At 28.7% G+C, this 15,062-nt stretch overlaps 3 protein-coding genes and 1 long non-coding RNA gene across 6 annotated transcripts; 2 read left to right on the forward strand and 2 right to left on the reverse strand.

Moving 5' to 3' along the window:
* Positions 1–951: 951 nt before the first annotated feature.
* Positions 952–9,023, reverse strand: LOC128952290 (1-phosphatidylinositol 4,5-bisphosphate phosphodiesterase classes I and II-like). 3 transcript variants are annotated; one of them, XM_054297653.1, is made up of 11 exons: positions 7,835–9,023; positions 6,868–7,053; positions 4,110–5,362; positions 3,945–4,029; positions 3,752–3,876; positions 3,534–3,688; positions 2,412–3,469; positions 2,038–2,101; positions 1,879–1,977; positions 1,317–1,802; positions 952–1,238 (listed from the first exon to the last, which is right to left on the reverse strand). In XM_054297653.1, exons 1-10 carry the CDS (start codon positions 8,356–8,358, stop codon positions 1,329–1,331), a joined length of 4,023 nt encoding a protein of 1,340 aa, XP_054153628.1. In that variant the 5' UTR covers positions 8,359–9,023; the 3' UTR covers positions 952–1,238; positions 1,317–1,328. The 3 variants fall into 3 exon arrangements, with proteins under 3 accessions (XP_054153628.1, XP_054153627.1, XP_054153626.1); XM_054297652.1 differs by having other exon boundaries at positions 2,038–2,155; XM_054297651.1 differs by having other exon boundaries at positions 2,038–2,260.
* Positions 9,024–9,304: 281 nt separating this feature from the next.
* LOC128966243 (uncharacterized) lies at positions 9,305–10,933 on the forward strand. The gene is made up of 3 exons (XR_008484703.1): positions 9,305–9,585; positions 10,286–10,517; positions 10,722–10,933. It is a non-coding gene; the product is annotated as an uncharacterized LOC128966243 (long non-coding RNA).
* An 86-nt stretch (positions 10,934–11,019) lies between these two features.
* On the reverse strand, positions 11,020–12,203 carry LOC128966242 (proteasome subunit alpha type-3-like). Its single transcript, XM_054313092.1, has 6 exons — positions 12,180–12,203; positions 12,029–12,111; positions 11,730–11,955; positions 11,500–11,646; positions 11,331–11,443; positions 11,020–11,272 (listed from the first exon to the last, which is right to left on the reverse strand). Exons 1-6 carry the CDS (start codon positions 12,198–12,200, stop codon positions 11,095–11,097), a joined length of 768 nt encoding a protein of 255 aa, XP_054169067.1. The 5' UTR covers positions 12,201–12,203; the 3' UTR covers positions 11,020–11,094.
* A 382-nt stretch (positions 12,204–12,585) lies between these two features.
* On the forward strand, positions 12,586–15,062 carry LOC128966387 (protein angel homolog 2-like). Its single transcript, XM_054313235.1, has 3 exons — positions 12,586–12,774; positions 13,460–13,857; positions 13,930–15,062. The coding sequence occupies exons 1-3, from the start codon at positions 12,704–12,706 to the stop codon at positions 15,060–15,062; spliced, it is 1,602 nt and encodes a 533-aa protein (XP_054169210.1). The 5' UTR covers positions 12,586–12,703.

The following is a 15,062-nucleotide window of genomic DNA, read 5'->3' on the forward strand; positions in this document are numbered from 1 at the left end:
AATACATTAATGGTAATAAAATATGGGTAAAATCAAGTATAAGTATTTAAAACTCAACAAAAATATCATCAAAATTCTCTTATAATAATTAAAAAATAAAACTGTAATAATATAACAATTAATGTATAGGAAGACAATAATTGTTTTAATTAAATATATTTTCAGAAACAATTTATAATAACAAAATTATTTAATTATAATCACTTTTTTGTGATTAAATTTAAAAAATTCTGTAGTTTTAGCTTAGAGTTAGCATTAAATAAATCATTTATAATAATTATATAACTATTTTATTTCTACTGAACATTTCATATCTATAGTTATAATTGATTTTATAAATGACTGTATGCTTTATTATTTAGTTATTATACATTATAATATATACTTTTCAAACTATTTTGCAATTATAGATCACAGTATTTTAAAAATCATTCAATAGTTATTTAATAATAATTAATCGAATGTTGAATATATGTTTTACATAATTATTTAATATAATTAAACTGTAATAATAATAATTTATTAATAATATTTATAGTAAATTAATTATTAGTTATGAATTAATAATAATTTAAATCATAACATCTATCACTAATTGAATGAAATAACTGATGAAATGAGACAATGAATTACATGCTTATAGCTGTCATTTGTAATATCATTACTAAACAAATTGGTTGTCATTTTTTCATTAAATGTCAATCATTTTTTGTTGTATAAAAACAATATATTTATATATAATTATTGGAAATTTAAATATTTTTGGCCTCAAAGGTGACAATATTTGGCACTTAAGAGGCATACAAAACTTAATGAAAATATATTTTAAAATAACTTATTTAATATTGTTTAATATATAAAATTTAACAATTACTTGCATTTGGAAATACAATTATTTTAGTTTTTTCATAAATTTGTGTCAATGTATTTCAATTGGCAAAACATCTGTGCGATTTATTGGATGCTTTTTTAAATAATTATATAAATAATTTCTATTATTATAGATTGGAAATGTATGTGTCGTTAGGTTTGAATATTAATTAAATCTGTATCTTACAAGTGTTGTGTCACTCAATATACTGTACAATAATTGTATTGCTGTAATAGCATATTATTTGCACTACCAATCTATGCCATTGTAGGCAAGTGTTGGACTAGAAATCAAGTGATAGTTGTCAGTCTTGTAATGTAACAAATTAGAGATCATTTGTCAATTTCAACTCAAATGACATCAATTCCTATAATAACAAATTATTTACTTTCAAATAAATAATATTAATATAAAAGTCAATTATTTTAAAATGGTTACAAAATACCAGTAATAATCATCACAAAGCAGTTGATGAATCGTGTGATTGAATACTATGTGTTAAAGAACCAGAAGTGGTGGCCAAAGATGATGTAAATAATATAGGATTTAACTCTAATTGTTTAACTAAGAATTGACAYTTCTCTTCGTATTCAGTTCTTCTTTTTTCAAGAATTAGATGTTTTTCTTCTTCGAATTTTTTTCTGACCACTTCATGTCGTGCTTCGAGTTCAGTCTTTCGTTTATCGAGTAAACAACTAAATCGTTGTCTTTCAGCGACTGCCTGTTCGATGAGTTTCTGTTGGAGTTCCCGTTTGATACGCGCCAATTCATTCTTGTCTTTGTGTTTCTTACTTAATGTCAATAACTCCTCTTTGTTTTGCGCTTCCAATCTCTTCATCAGTGAATTAACTTCTTGATCGTGAAGTGTTTGAAGATGTTGTTGTTGGGCTGACTGAGAAACATGGATTGCTTTTTCAATTGAAGTACAGACCTTCATCGGACATATAAATAGTAATAAATATATTTTATATATAAATACTATATAGATATCAATACAATGGACAGACCTGTTCGTGGTAYTTATCGTAGAGTTCAAGTTCTGTTTTGTACTGTTCCTGATTAAGGCTTAACATTGTTTGAGAATAATTGCGGTGTAATTCTTCAATCTATAAAACAATCAATTGTTATATATTTTGATTTAAATAATATTTAATAAAAACAAATACTTTGCTCTGATGTTCGTTAAGAACACTTTGGAGGTCCACTTCACTCCTCCTCTTCATGAGGTGCCTATAGGATGGCATAGACAAGAATTGCAAACTTTGTCTTCTAGTTCGTGACGGCCTAAGATAGCAGGATTTGTGGGATTCATGGGATTGACGGAACAATTGGTGGAAATGACAGTGCAATAGAGGACATAACGAGAATGGGAAAAGACAAGCAAAGACTCTGTACAGACAGTACAACAATATATACAATATATGTGTTTTGCATTTTGTTAGAAACAAGCAATTTATGGAAAAGTTATGTAATATATAGTATTAACATTGATTGTCACAAATATGTATAATTTAAACAATAATAAGCATTAACTGCTTACCCATCAGCTGATGATGACTTCTTAGACAGTTTTGAGTGTGACTTAACCCAAGCAGTCTTATGTTTCTCCTGTGCCTGTGTTATGCGTTCCTCTTCTTGTTCAACTAATTCTCTTTTCTTATCTTTAAGTTTATCATATTTCTTGCGGACGGACACCAAATCTTTTTCAATTTTATTCATCACTTTTTGAACCATTTTGTGTTCTTTAATTTTATCCAACGATTCAGCGTTTATATTGGCTTCAGTCGACTCTAATAATGACGACGGCTTTTCAATCGTGCCGTCGTCTGAAAGACTTCTTATAGACTGATTAAGACGTTTGTTAAGTGTATCCTGTCTTAGTAGTGGTGATGCAGATACCCTATGGACAGGTGAAGATGTATTGGAAAGTGCGGTCATCACAGGTTTATGGAAACTGCCGTTTGCAGAGTCGACTGTATTAGTAGTAGAACTCAAATCATTTGATTCTTTAGAAATGGAAATCTTATTTGGTTTCTTCTCTTCATCAGAAGTGTATCTTCTGGCAAGCATTTGGTGTTCAGGTGATGCGTTTACAGTAACTTTATAAGAAGTGTCTGTTTGAGAATTAGAAACRGTGTCATCAATTTCATCCGTTAGTGCCAACAACTGCTTCGCATGTTTCTCTACCATTGATTGATAGGCAATAGGATTGGCCAATGCATCGGCCAATTCTGAAAGACCGTCGGGAACATAGTCCTTGACTGTTATGTGTACAAAAAGTGTGGGCATTGTTAATGGTTGACCCGATTCATTGCGCAATGAAATGTGTCTAAAACCCGGTCGTAGACCAACTACTGGAAGAACTCTTGTGCCAATAAATCGATTATTTTCTTCAAATACAGCAATTCTAAGACAAGCCAGTTCTGGTAGAACTACTTTCTTAAAAACAAACGGTTCCTCATCATAGACAGGATTAATGCCATTTGCAGTAACCGTTTTAGTTCTCTTTCGACGCACTGTATCAGCGGGTAGTCCATACATATCGACCTCAACAAAAGTACCAACTCTTTTATCTGATAAAAATTGACCCGAAATGATCTAAATATATATAACAACGATTAATACCGACAATTTAGCGGATAAACAATATTATAAACTATACTTTAATAGTAACGGTTCCGGCAATAATGCCATCGACTGTGGATTCAGTAAATGGATCGAACTTTCTGTCCTGACGTCGCATAAAATCTGGTTTYAATAAGAAACCACTTCTGCCGTTATATTCAAATATTCCTAAATTTAATTGCATTCCCAGATCTTTAAAAAAAATAAATTAACAATCAATTCAATAAAGTAAACGTCGATTATATTAAATATAACCTAATGTTTGAAAGTTAAGGGCAACCATCTGACAGCCGGCGTTCCAGAAAACTTGTGGCATATAATTACTTGAGTCAACTCTTGTACCCTTCGGATAGATTCGACTCAATTGTCTTTTATTAAAACTGAAAAAACAAATTTGAATTTTATATTTTAAGATACAATATAAATATGGTTAACAAGTGTCACATACTTAACAAACTCTACGGGTCTTTCCTTTAACAAACTGGTGGCCTGTGTTTCGACAAAAGATGACACTTCAAAACTACGGTCTCTTTCTATAAGATTAAAACAAATAAAAGTAAATACAGTATTATATATATGTTTTAAGTTTAAATTATAATAATTGTAGTCTAACTTTCTGCGTATTCAAATGAATGGAAGCGCACGGGCTGTACGTAGATAACTAAGGCAGACATCTCAGCGCCCGCTTCCGACTCTTTACTGGCAGTTCCCTGTACTTCCATCACTTCCTCAGGTGGCGGCACATCGTCATCATCTATACTCGAGTCTGAGTCAATCTCATCGATATCACAGCTGACGCTTTTGGCGGCATTTTGATTGGTGTCTTCAGTACCATTCAGATGACAACTRTCCTCATTGTCGATATGACTACTACTCTCATCACTATTACTCGTTACAAGAGTGGGACGGCGCTCAGGTGTAGATGGTATTGCAACTGTATTAGTGTTTGACTCTAATTGTTGTAATTGTTGTAATTGTTGCATTTGTTGCATTTGTTGYATTTGTTGCAATTGTTGTAATTGTTGTAATTGCTGTAATTGYTGTAATTGTTGTAATTGTTGTAATTGCTGCAATTGCTGTGATTCTTGTTCCTCTAGAAGAATCTGTTGATTCCTGGCTTTTCTGTTTCTTATGTGATGTTTTTTCTTATTTTTAATTATAATTTTTCTTAATAATAGGTTAGGAGAGGGCAATGCCGATGACGGTTTTAGTGGGTTTGTTGAAAGTGGTTCTGTAATAAGTTGTTCCGCAAATATTTTGCGACAATAGTTTGCCATCTTTGCCTGTTGTTTAGGGGAACAATGGTTTTCAAATGATAAAATCACCGGATATGCTGATGTCTTGAACGCACTTTCATTGATAGCTTCCAATACTTCGAGAAGAGGAATATCAGTGACTACAGTATAACCATGAGTTATAATAGGTTCTTCATCTGAGTTCTTGCCATTCCAACAGTCGAGTTCAATACAGCGACAACCGGCTAAAAGACATTGTCGATAGACTTCAACAGAGGACTTGCCAGTCAATTGATGACCAGTAAGATATGTGTTATGACTTGAATTAATAAAGTAATGACTGAGAGGTTGGTCCATATCGGAGTTGAGATCAAATTTTTCGGGTGCGACGATAGTGTTGTCATCACTCATTAAATACCGAGAAAAGCCCTCAAATGAAAGCAAACCTTTTTGAGCGTTAGTTTTATTGGGTTCGTACTGTTCAATGATATCTCGGCAGCGATTCCTATCAGCGTAAGGGTATAGTATCTCATTGAGTCTCGGGTCCCGTTGCTCTTTATTAAGGAAATCCACTAATTGATCGATTGTCATATATTTCTTTTTATTGCTCGACAAACCATCCAATCCGCACCTAACATACAAATAATTCATGTCTTTATATATTTTATGTAAATATTTATACAAAATTATACATTTAAATATAAACTAAATATTTTAGTTGTCGTTTCAAATAAAATTCAAATAAWTTATGAAAAAAGAAATTCAAATATACATATATACGACAATTATAGTGCTATTTATTATACATGAAGCTTACAAAAGATACAAATAGAAAATTATATCACAAAGTATTATCACAAACTTTTAATATAATTTAATAGCATTTATTAATATAAAATATTTAATAACACAACTAAATGTAATGTCATATATAATGAAACTGTATAATATATTATATATAAACTGAAATTATATATCGGTAATATCTAAGTCATAAAAACATCAGTCAATAAATTTTTAATACAAATTTAAAAAGAAACACATTTTGCACATAAAAGAGTATATATAGCGGTATAATACAACATCTAACTACTCTGTTATTGCATTTAATATCTAAAAAAATATTTATTACACTTTAATGCAGTTTTTCTATTTTSTAAATTAACCCCCATTTTTAAATCATAAGAAATAATTTACAAAAAAAAGTGTCATAAAGTTGATAAATATTTTTACAAAATAATCAATTTTACTTATAWACAAGTCATAAAATTATTGGTTATTTGTAATAAATTTGAAAAWTTTTCAAATAATTGACGCAAATTTATTCAAATAAAGTTGCCTCATATAAAGTAATATAATTTCTTAATAGTAATTTTTTAAAACAATCTTTAGATAAAATATTATTTATAACTTATAAATTTAATCTAATAATTATAAGAATTCGCATAAAAATGAAATTAAAGATATTAAGAATACTTAGTTATTGTGTTGGCTGTATATAAGGTATTTAAATTCTGTGTCTTAAAACAAAGTTAACTTATAATTGATTATTTATATAATATAAACAGTCAATAAAATTATTTAATTTAAGTTTGTAATAGAAAATTGTGTTTATAATAATTCATTGACAAAATTGCATACTATTAAAAATCAGATTTAATTAACAAAAGTTATTTTGTTAAATAATAAACATTTAGAGAATGTAGAGTAATAATCATATATATTTTATTTAATCATAACTTGGTTAATTTTAATCACATTTAACATAAACATTAAAATAAATGTCATATAAGTCATTATTATTAATAGTGATTATTGCAGACAATTATATATTAATATCAAAATTGCTATAAATACTGTACTTATACTATATATACAGTACTGTATATAGTCMTATATATAATTTATATAATATAATATATTAATATACCTAACATCGCGTGACTAATTATTTTATTATGTTTTATCCGATTCATAAAATATTCACTGCTAATAACTACATTAAATTAGTTACAATATTTGCAATTAATGGTTTAAGTAAATGAATATCTTTATTGAGATTCAATACAAATAAATAAACAAAACAAAAATGCAACAAATTTTCATAATTAGCAAAATATTTTTAAAAATGCTTACAAGTGCTCAAAAATTTTCTTCACTTCAGACCTTCCGACAAGATTTTGATAGAAAGTCAAGAAGACATCCATTGAGAAGTTGTCTGTAAGTATGGTATCATTCTTTCCAAAGGGAAGTCCACACAATTCTAATGCCTTTTCCACTCTTTTCTTGTCATCCTTTTGTGTCGCAAACATTTTGATGATACTGTCAAACAATTTTCAAATTATAATTATAGTACAGTACTGACAATAATTGATAAAATCAAATCATTAAATAAGTCAAATATTTTGATCATAATTGTAAACTATATATATATTATGAAATCCATTTTAATTTATACTAAAAATCAATTTTATCAAATAATAAACTAAAATGTATAAAATATTTTGCATTGTACTACACAATAGTAGTTGTAATAGTTAGACATACTATAAATTATAGTTATATAAAAGGCATTCTCTCTCCCATATAATAAATTCCCTCAATTCTCTAAATCGTTTGACTGTAAGTTGCATTCAATCTATTTTCATATATAATACAACTTAACCAAATCTAATCAACATTATTTTTTATATATTAAAATAAATTTACTAAATGTATTTGAAATGTTAATTATTTAAATAACTAATTGTTTAATCATTAATTTTATGGTTAGATGTAATTAGTAAAAAACTTATTCAATTAAAAACGAAAATATTTTTTTTATTAATTTCAGTAAATTTATCATTTAATATACAATAATGTTTTTCTAATTATTTTTACAATACTTAATACTGTACATGTAAAACATGTAATTATATTGTAAATGTACAATATTTTTATAAATCAAACAAATGTATATATTTTTTATTGTTAAGTTAAATATCACAAACAAACCACAGTTTCCTATATAAACAACTATATAACCATTACTTGTAATGTTATTAATGATACGATAATTAAATTAATATATACTAAATGGATGTTTAAAAAAAGTTGGACTCACTTTTTGATGGGAAGTTTGCCCTCTCTGTCAGTCATCAGAAGCATCTTAGTGTAAGCCTTCTCGAGGAATGTATGAACGGAGGCATTGATGGCCAGTATATTATAAGCCATTTTAAGCAACTCATCACACCATTCATGAGCCATCTCTTTGCTGTGACAGCAAAAGTTGATGAAATTGACATTTACGAGATCAGGTCCATAGACAACAGTGACAGTCTTGTCCTCAAGAGGTACGTCAGCACTTCCCAGAATCAATGAATCCTTAAGTTTTCCTTCATTTCGCGGTAATTTTGCAAATCTTCCGGTTCGTGTATCGCGTATACTCGAGATCTCAAGAAACTCCGTTTCCTTGTATTGGTCCGTCCAGTACAAGAAAAAACCTTTTTTGTCGACCCGTAGTGTGACCGGTGTTCCCACACCCGAGTCGTCGTCCCATTTCATAAATTTTGTACCATTTTGTAGTTTAATTGGTACTGAAATGGGCTTCAGTTTGACCACATGTACACCAGCCTTAGCACTGGCCATCACTAACTCTTCTTCATTAAGACATAAATAAATATTTTTGAGGACTTTTATATAAGTTGTTGATCACCACAAACAACACTAAAAAACGTAAGATATTAGACATTATACTATGATATATAGGTATATATCATATCATATCATATATAATGACAATCAGTGGTCAATTTGTATGAAATTAGTTCATATCACTGATAGTCACATCCAATTGGTTTCAATAATATTATGTAATTATCTGTTAATCACTGGTTTGCTGTTTGTCTACAAAATATCACAACAAATATTGTTATTACAGTCGATCTTATGTTTAGTGTTTAGTATTAAGTGTGAAGTATTAGACAATTCAAGTGATCATTATTTTTGAGGTAAATATTAATACACAACACATACACACATAACAGTCATATAATACACAGTATTACACAAACACATACATAACATACAGTAATGACAAACACTAACTACACTGGAGTCGACTCGACAGTCAATCCACACATACGGCCAACCAATTGATGGCAACCTTAACCCTAAGCATCAGTACTTCCAATGGCTGACAACAGTATATATTTTTCGTCATCACTACCCATACGACTACATAGAGTGAACATATTATAATAATCTATAGACTGAATTGCAATAAGATGGTCATCCTATGCTATACTATCACAATCACCAATTGATTCATTATTAATAGACTGTCCTATCTATGCATTGCATAATATATTTAAATATTTCATTTCATACCAATTATAAACTATAGTATTTATAAAGCAATATATTTGTATAATTAAATTATAATACAGTATATAATCAATAGATTTTCAATATTAAACTAAATTACAGTCATTACAGTCATTATAATCTAAAATAACACATTTAGTCATTAATAATAGGATTTGACTGTAAATGAATAGTACAGAGAATTTAATGAATAGATTGATGTTATGTTGTGTTAGACATAGAAATCAATAGTAAAACGAGTGAATAAACATTAGTCTGATTAACGCTTAGAGTGTGAGTGACAGTCAATAATACATTGAATTTATTATCAAATCATTGATTCAATACATTATTATACCTATTATTATACGACTATTCATATGTATGACTGAATATTATTGACAAAAATATGGCAACTCATTAGGTCTGAGCCATTGACAAAGTAAACCAATCTATCATTGAATCAATCATTTGGTCAAACAGTCATCAACTATTGCAGCACTGCTTGAGGTAAGTCTTAGAAAGTCATCGATGGTTTGATGAGATGTTTGCCAATCAATCACATGATATATCATATATGCTATACATTGCTATAATATATTATAATATACAGTATATATAGTATTGAATATAATGAATATGCAGTAAAACTATGACATGTATTGTCACTCTTTTATCATTACACGATGGTATCAAGTGATCAAATAAAGTGATAATATATGGTAACTCTAATCATATGTAGTTTGCTCTCAAAACAATCAATTAGTGGCAAAACGTATTTACTTTTATTGGAAAGTTATGTCTTAATTGACATGACTTTCAATGTTTTCATACGATTTCTTATGATTTTATGTACATTAATACAGAATAGACACAAGTTTTGTCAAAATATTAACTATAAATCAATTAAATAAAAGCTGTCTTTATTTGAGGCATTGGATTAAATAGTGGGTCGAGTGGTTGTAGTGGTTGTGTGTGTGATATAAGTGTGTGTTTGTGTTTGTGTTGGCACAGGTGTTATAAATGTAATCTTATTTTGAGAGTTTGTCACCAATTGAGTTGAGTATATCATATAAAGTTATATAACATATCATACTATATACTGTATACTACTATAATATATGTATATTTATCTTTTGATATAATATTGTTGAGTATATATATATATACAGTACTTTCTCTCTATATTTTGATATTTATTTAATAAAAGCATCGAAAGAGCAGCCAAAGGACGACAAGAGTGAGAAACTGAGCAAAAACCGATCGATTGACTCTTTTTTTGGTACAAGTATTGGTCTTTTGGTTTGGTAACAGTTGGAGCACTGGTAGTGACATGAGTGGCATTGTTAGCACAGTTTGCGACAGACTCGGGCACTGGTATTTCGTGTATGAGTTACGCACATCACTCTACATGTTAGAGCCCTGGGAGAAGACCACCTTCAGTATCCTTTTCACTAATAGATTATTTTATATGATTTATCATTCAATTATATTGAACAGCATTTGCTATATTTAAAGTAAACCCTTTTTTATATACAATTATAAGAACCAAATGATAGGGACAGCTGTTGACATCATTACTAAAACACTTGTTATTAATTGGATGAAAATTGTCTTATTTTCCTTAATCACACACTCTTTCATAGATACAGCACTATTGGCTTTGATAGCGATGGCTAGTTATACGACTTATGCATTTCTACCAACATATACACGAAGCGCTCTCTCCTATTTTGGTCTCATTTAACAACAAACAAATCATTTATTTTTATATTAACTAAATAATAGTTTTTCTATAAATTATAAAAAGATGAATACAGGAATAATATAACAAAAAATATTAATGCATTATGTGTTTCAATGATAAAATTCAAATAAAACAAAACCAATATTTATTATAACATATAAATTATTACAAAATAATTATAAATTGATTTATGTTTTATTGTGTCATTGTATTAAAATTTATTTGAATCGGATATTATATGGAAATAGAAAGTGATATTTAAAAGGATGACACTATTCCTGTTCAATATCTGAATCCGAGTCGGGTTTGATCGCCTCCTTTGCCAGACGTTCCGCCTCATCAAACAATTCTTTGGGCACCCATTCATGTTTGCCCCGAGTGTCGGCTCCAATCCAACTCATCTCCAGTTCAAATGCTTTGTCTTTGATCTCGTCGTGAACCATATAAATACTAAATGTAATAAAAAACATTATATCAACAGAATATTAGTTGATTAAAAAATATATACATTTTTGCCGCTTCTTTAATCAAATCTTTTGCTGACATTTCTTTAAGTTTCAATTTTTCGAGTTCTGTTTTTGCCGCCTGTTTAGCCTTTCCTATGGCGCACCCGTGATATCCCTGAAAAATATTAATAATATTGCAATAAAACAATGGGTCTGTTGTTATTAACAAACCCATGAAAGTCCTGACGGGTCGAGACAATAGAGTTGAGGCCCATCGATGGCATCATAAGATGACATTAAGACACTACAGCCGAATGGTCGGAGCGCACTATACAAAGTATATGCGTGTAAATACATGGCTGTCCTTTCTTTTAGATACTAATTATATTAAATAATTAAATTATCAGAAAATAATTATTAGATTTATTAAATTAAATTATTAGACATTATTGAAAACATACTTTAATAGGAATCGGCGATCCGTACTCTGATCGGTAATTTTTAGCTTCTTCTCTGGAGTTCTCCACTATAGCTCTCGCGTCTGCCAAAAGTCCGGCCACAGCAACACCGATATGTCGGTCAACATTAAAGATACGTTTATTGGCGCCCTTCTCGTATAGTTTCGATGTGACCAACTTTTCGGCGGCTAAAACAATGCCATCCTTTCCTCTTAATGCAATGACAGTGCTGTGTAATAAATAAGATAATATTATCAAATTTGTTCAAAACATGGACCAAAAGTGGTCTATTATTGTCAAACCCGCTGTTTTCTACGGCTTTGTGCGCGTACTCCACTTGAAAGACACGGCCATCGGGTGAAAACTGTGAGGCCGATAGATCATACTATTTGATATAATCAATACAATTAATACATTTAATTTAATTGATAATATAAGACACCAATTGCTTACTCCCGTCCCGATTGCACTCATATTAGTGGTCAGTCGCCGATGTGTTGTCCAAACAATTCAATTCAATTGTTTGACTAAATTGTTGTCACAAATGATTTCAATCAAAACTTTCAATAAGAGCTGAATCACTGAATGTGCTGTCAATTAGTACAGTGTTTAACAACTTTTTGTTCAATGTTTTCATTGATTAATCAAATTTTAAGTCTACACTATTATTCTATTGTTAAGATTCTTATAACTTGTTTGACAAAAATAACGTAATTTTTATTTAAAAATAACATTAATTTCTTTGTAAATTATTTTTGACTTTTGACGTCATTTATGTTCCAATCTTTAACCGATTGCCTAATGTTTTAATATTTATTTATTTAATAAATAAATTAAATATTTTTAACAATCAATGAATGCATTGAATTGCGAGTGAAATGTATTCAAAGTATTCAATGTTTCTATTATTTGTTTGTTTTGATTGATTGAATCGATTTTATTATTGTATTATATATTTTAAAGTTTGTATACAAGTTATGAACATTTATTTAAATCAGCAAACAATTAGTCAAACAATTAGTTATTATTTGAGACCAAAACAGCAATTGTAAGCATTGATGAAAAAAGTTGATATTTTTAAGGCAATTATTTTTTTATAAATATTTTGCATTTTTGATGACAATAATTGATTTGCTTGAATGTATTGTACATTAATTTATAGTTAACCATAATTTAGGCAATAATTTATTATACAATATATTTATAATAATATATGTTATGATAACTACATTATACAGTAATTAGTGTATTAGATATCATGTGTAGTGTTTGATGACATTTGAATGTTTGATATATCTATAGATCGGTAATAAAGAAATGCCTATAAATTTTATAATAAATGATTGCTTATAATTATGATATTTCTATAACCGTCACAATTAAATAATATATTGTTTTTATTTATATAAATTTATCATTAGTTTTGGTCTTTTTCTAAATAATATTGAAAAAAATGTAATTTTAAAGATTGCTTTATACTGTTTAACATTTGTTTATTACTGAAACACTTATTAGAAACAGTTTAATAATAATAATCCCATTGATTATAATATTAATACTTACATTGATATCATCCCTAACTTAAATCCTCTTATTTAGCTAAACTTTGACCAAATATGATATGATTTTATTATATTTAATTAATACATTACTTTCAATTATTACTGCAAATGGTTTTATATTATGTTTAGTTATTATCAATTAATTAATATAACATTTATTTTAATATTTAGGAAAATTAATATTTTATCGATAGTTATGAATAAATCAAATGACAAGTTATCGACTGAATCTAAGAGTCGACTTAACGATGAAACGACAAAACGTAACAAAAGAATTGACAACAAATTGACAAAACAAGAGAATAACGACAAGACTGGTGACAATCATTCAAACCAATTGACTGTCGATAATAACAGATTCAAACAGAGATATAACAATCAATCGATACCACACTTTGCAAACAATTATGGTTTTAATGTATATCAACCATACTATGGATACTCAAGTCATACATCGAGTCAATGGTCATCCAATTTGACAGTTAATTCATTTAACAATAATTACAATCGCAGATCATATTCAACTGGTTTAAGAAACTCTAACACTCATAACAAAGTTTCTAATGAAGGTATTCACAGATATAATATATACGTATAAAATGAATATAATTATCATTTAATTTAACTAAATTTCACTACAGATGAGATCAGACAAAAAGTTGCAAAATATCGTACAATTAGTTACAATAAATCAGTTAATATAAATAACTGCAAATCAGATGCTTTTAAATTTTCGATAATGAGTTATAACATATTATCACAAAATCTATTGGAAGATCACAAGTATTTGTACGGACATTGCAATAAAGATGCGCTAAAATGGCCGCAAAGAGGTCACCAATTAGTGAAAGAATTGCTCGAATCAAATGCTGATATTATTTGTTTACAAGAAGTGCATTCACAACATTTTGAAGATCTCATTAGTCCCGAACTTATTAAAAATAATTATAAATGTGTTTATAAACAAAAAACCGGCGATAAATTGGACGGATGTGCCATCGCTTATAAAGATAGTATGTTTTCATTGTTGAACTCAAATGAAGTGGATTTTCTGAGAAAAGATATGTCAAACGTTTTAAATAGAGATAACATCGGATTAATTGTCGAATTAAAACCAAAACATTCAAAATGTAAATCTAGTGTTTTTGTGGCCAACACTCATCTCTTATATAACCCGAAGAGAGGTGATGTCAAATTGGCTCAAATAAGACTATTGATGGCAGAATTGGACAAATTAGCCAAAATGTATTCACAAAACGATAGGATTGACTTTAAGCCTATTATATTATGTGGTGATTTCAACAGTGAACCCGACTCTTTACTTTATAAATTTATCACAAATGGAACCATTGATTTAAAAGGTGTCAAAATTGGAGATATTTCCGGTCAGAAGGAAGGAATTGGTAGAGGAATACATGTTAATGAATCTCATTTGGAAATGACTGGTATATCATCTGATAGTCAATATAAAGATAGTGAATCAGCTAACGAGACAATTGAGATCAACGATAAAATGGTATTAAAGCATAATTTTATGTTTAAATCTATTATATTTAGCCCAAAAAGTATTTCACATCATAACAAATGGCTGTCAACCAGTACTAAGTTTGAGTCGGGTTTAGTTGACTATATATTTTATGATTACAACAAACTTAAACTTTTAGGCTATAAAAAGCTAATGAATGTCAACCAAATCAAAGAAATCGGTAATATTCCCAATGCATACCTGGCTTCCGATCACTTATCACTTTTAGCCAAATTTCTTTTAATATAA

The sequence above is a fragment of the Oppia nitens genome, unplaced genomic scaffold (genome assembly GCF_028296485.1).
Source record: "Oppia nitens isolate AA-2021 unplaced genomic scaffold, nextdenovo-longstitch-racon4-pilon3 scaffold1_pilon_pilon_pilon, whole genome shotgun sequence".
NCBI lineage: Eukaryota > Metazoa > Arthropoda > Arachnida > Sarcoptiformes > Oppiidae > Oppia > Oppia nitens.

Coding starts and splice junctions, on each gene's coding strand:
- LOC128966242 (XM_054313092.1), bottom strand. CDS start 12,200: ATGAGTGCAATCGGGACGGGA. Junction 12,112..12,179: donor TGAGTGCAATCGGGACGGGA/GTAAGCAATTGG, acceptor TATATCAAATAG/TATGATCTATCGGCCTCACA. Junction 11,956..12,028: donor AAAGCCGTAGAAAACAGCGG/GTTTGACAATAA, acceptor TTTATTACACAG/CACTGTCATTGCATTAAGAG.
- LOC128966387 (XM_054313235.1), top strand. CDS start 12,704: ATGAACATTTATTTAAATCAGCAAACAATTAGTCAAACAATTAGTTAT. Junction 12,775..13,459: donor TTGAGACCAAAACAGCAATT/GTAAGCATTGAT, acceptor TTTAATATTTAG/GAAAATTAATATTTTATCGA. Junction 13,858..13,929: donor TAACAAAGTTTCTAATGAAG/GTATTCACAGAT, acceptor ATTTCACTACAG/ATGAGATCAGACAAAAAGTT.